The following is a 3,173-nucleotide window of genomic DNA, read 5'->3' as shown; positions in this document are numbered from 1 at the left end:
TCCATGATCATTCCCTAAATTAGTCGATGTGGGACTTTTATCATCCAACACCTCCCCTCAAACAAAGTACGCCTCCCCTTAATCGGGGCTCGACTCCTTTAGAGTCGTAGTCATTTTTTACTACCTCATCATCCAACACCTCCTCTCGAACAGAGTACGCCTCCCCTTAATCGAGGCTCGACTCCTTTGGAGTCATAGTCATTTTTTTACTGCCTCACCATCCAATACCTCCCCTCGAATAAAGTACCCATCCCCTTAATCGAGGCTTGACTCCTTTGGAGTCTTAGTCATCTTTTACTGCCTTCAAGGAGGCTTGACTCATTTCCTTTTGGAGTTCTTTGTTCGACATTTGAGGATTTACCAACCTATTAGCACGACTAAGCTTAGGGCATGACTCTAATACCATGTTAGATGAACACAACTCTCCACACTTGTATGATATTGTCCACTTTGAGCATAAGCTCTCACAGCTTTTTTTTGGACTTCCTCAAAATGGCTTGTACCAATGGAGAGAGTATTCTTTGTTTATAAACCCAGGATCAGTCCCTAAATTAGTCGGGACTTTCATCATCCAACAAGCTTAACGAACATAAAATATATTAAAATTAAAAAAAAAAAACTCTTGAACGGTTCAAAAAACACGTTTATAATGAAATAATTCGAATAATTCGAGAGGAAATGTATGGTGAGCATGTGATTTTTAGAAACTTTGTAAAAGTAGGAAGAATATTTGTTTGAATGAAATCATGGAGTACAATCACATGAACAATAGTGCCACACAAACACACAAAATAATAATAATAATAATAATAATAATAATAATAATTCAAAATTTTGGCTTTAGTCAAAATAATAATTAACATGACCAAATTATATAATATTATTGAAAAGTTAATAGTTATTATGCCATTTATTACAAAATAATAAATTAATATCAAATTAATAATTCAATAAATATTAATTAATTTCTGGCCCATTCCTGCAATAGTGAGCAAAATAGAACGGAATAATAGAGATCGGGATGACTACTACTCTGAAATTAAGCAGAGATTGTTGAAATAAAATTGCTCTGATACCAATTTGTTGAAATTAAAAGCCGCTCTGATATCAACTTGTAGAAAATAAACGCTCGCTCTGAAACTAACTCGTTTAGATAACTCTCACGAAATTGTGTGAAGGGTGTCGAGTATTTGCTTTTGACTAAATTTTAAAACCAAAATTAATAACTGCTTTTTTTTTTTTTTTTCTCATTTAAGTTTATTTCCAACAAAACTTACCGTAAACTTAAATGTTCTATTCAATTATTCTACCTGCGTGGTTTTCATTTTCTCGAGCTCAGTCATGGTTTCTTCAATTTTCTCTCCTTTTCCTCGAGCGGCAAAATAAGGTTGTCCTTCTCTAATAAAACTTCATTTGGATCTTCTCGAGAACGACCCATCTGAGACACCAACTCTTCATTTCTCCCGTTCTCAGCCACGCTTGATTCAAACATCATGACTTCTTTCAGTTTACTCAATTCCCTTCGCAAGTTCACGACGACATTTTCCACTTCCATTTTTGCTTCCTCCATTTCAGCTTTATCACGAGAGAGTGTCTCAATCGTATGCTGTAAATTCACTACCTCCTGTTGGACTTGATTCAGGTTCACGTCGAGTGAGTTTCTCTGTTGAGTCAGTTTCTCTATATCTTTCTCATCACTCACTAGCTCGTCTACGAGACCCTCAATCTCATTGAACAAATCTTTCTCTCTCTCCACACATTCTTCAACTTTCTTCCTAAGATGAGAGATTATCTTCCCATTCTTTTCCTTCTCCTCTTTGAGATAGACGGAACTCTCACTCAGCTCAGCCACTTCCTTCTCTAACCTTTCGATCTCCTTTTCTAAAACTTTCTTTTCTTTTTCAATCAATACTTTCTCCTTCGAAAGGTGCTCGTTCAGGGATTTCAACGTCTGCAACTGAGACTTCTCCACAGATTTATCCAAGACAATTTTGAGTTGTTGCTCTGAATCTCTGTTCTCCTCCTCATGATCTGGCAGTTCCATTGGCTCGTTCGCTGATCGCATGGGCTTCTTCTTCGTCATTGTTTTGGGATTTTGAAGGGATTTTGAAGCTTGCATTTGCACCATCTGTTTCTCATATTCAATTTGCATTTCTCCCATCCTTTCTCTCCATTCCATCCTCTTTCTTCTTTCTTCCTCAAATTCTCTTTCCTGCAATTGGAGCTCTCTCTCTTCGAGCTCAGGCTCTCTACTATCCGGTTGTTCATCCTTCTTCGATTTTCTCGTCTCCGATACAGCGATTTCACCAAATCCGCTGTGTATCACTTCATTTCTAACAGTTTCCACCGCCTCACGACTGTCGCTATCGTCTTTCGCGCTACCTTCTCTTTTTGTGTTCAGCTCTTCGTTTTGGGCCATCAAGAGAATGCAGTTTTCCTAATAAGCAAAGCATTTATAAGTTTTCTGAAGCAAAGCCTATTTATGAGTTTTAAAGCCTATTTATTTTCAACCGAAATTAACTGATTTTTTTTATAGTCTGATCGACTGCTTTTTTGAACTTTAGCAATTATATTATTCTAGCCTGCTCATCAGTTGATTCTTTATGTATTCGTTCAAAAACATGAGAGGTAGTCGATTGAGCAAAATTTTAGGGACAGTCGAAGGAAACTGTTCTCCAATTTCTAATCTATTTTTATCATTGTATACGAATCCCTAGATGCAATACGAATACGTAGATGAAGAATGAGGCGTACCTGATTTTTGAGAAATTGCACGTGCTGGATTTGGAACTGGAGAATTTACTAGAAATGCTCTCGATTTTATCATCCACGTCGCGTCTTCAGGTTTTGTGAAGTTGAGAGTCAGGATCTGTGGTGGAAACCGACAGAAATTGGCAGAGATGAGGCCAAAATTGAAGTCTAAGTACGGCACGAGGCTACGGAACGCCGAGAGAGGCCGAGGAGGTGGAGAGAAGCGAAGACGGTCTTGACGATTGAACAGAACCTCGCCGAAATCGAGAACGATCGATCAGGTGGAGAATGGAGATGACTTTTTGTATTCATAGATGATTCTTAATGACTTTGCTTTGAAAATGTCTCATAAGAGAGAATTCATGAACTATATATAAACCCATAATCTTTTCCTAAATGAATTAGTATAAATCTTATATATT

The 3,173-nt window shown here is 37.4% G+C and overlaps 1 protein-coding gene across 1 annotated transcript; it reads right to left on the bottom strand.

Annotated features, from left to right (window-relative positions):
- Window positions 1-1,339: 1,339 nt before the first annotated feature.
- Window positions 1,340-2,419, bottom strand: LOC111805498 (trichohyalin-like). The gene has a single exon (XM_023690600.1). It carries the CDS (start codon window positions 2,417-2,419, stop codon window positions 1,340-1,342), a length of 1,080 nt encoding a protein of 359 aa, XP_023546368.1.
- Window positions 2,420-3,173: the final 754 nt, after the last annotated feature.

Source organism: Cucurbita pepo, chromosome LG11, assembly GCF_002806865.2.
Source record: "Cucurbita pepo subsp. pepo cultivar mu-cu-16 chromosome LG11, ASM280686v2, whole genome shotgun sequence".
Classification (NCBI taxonomy): Eukaryota; Viridiplantae; Streptophyta; class Magnoliopsida; order Cucurbitales; family Cucurbitaceae; genus Cucurbita; species Cucurbita pepo.
The sequence above is the reverse complement of the archived record's forward strand: the minus strand, read 5'-3'. Positions and strand labels throughout refer to the sequence as shown.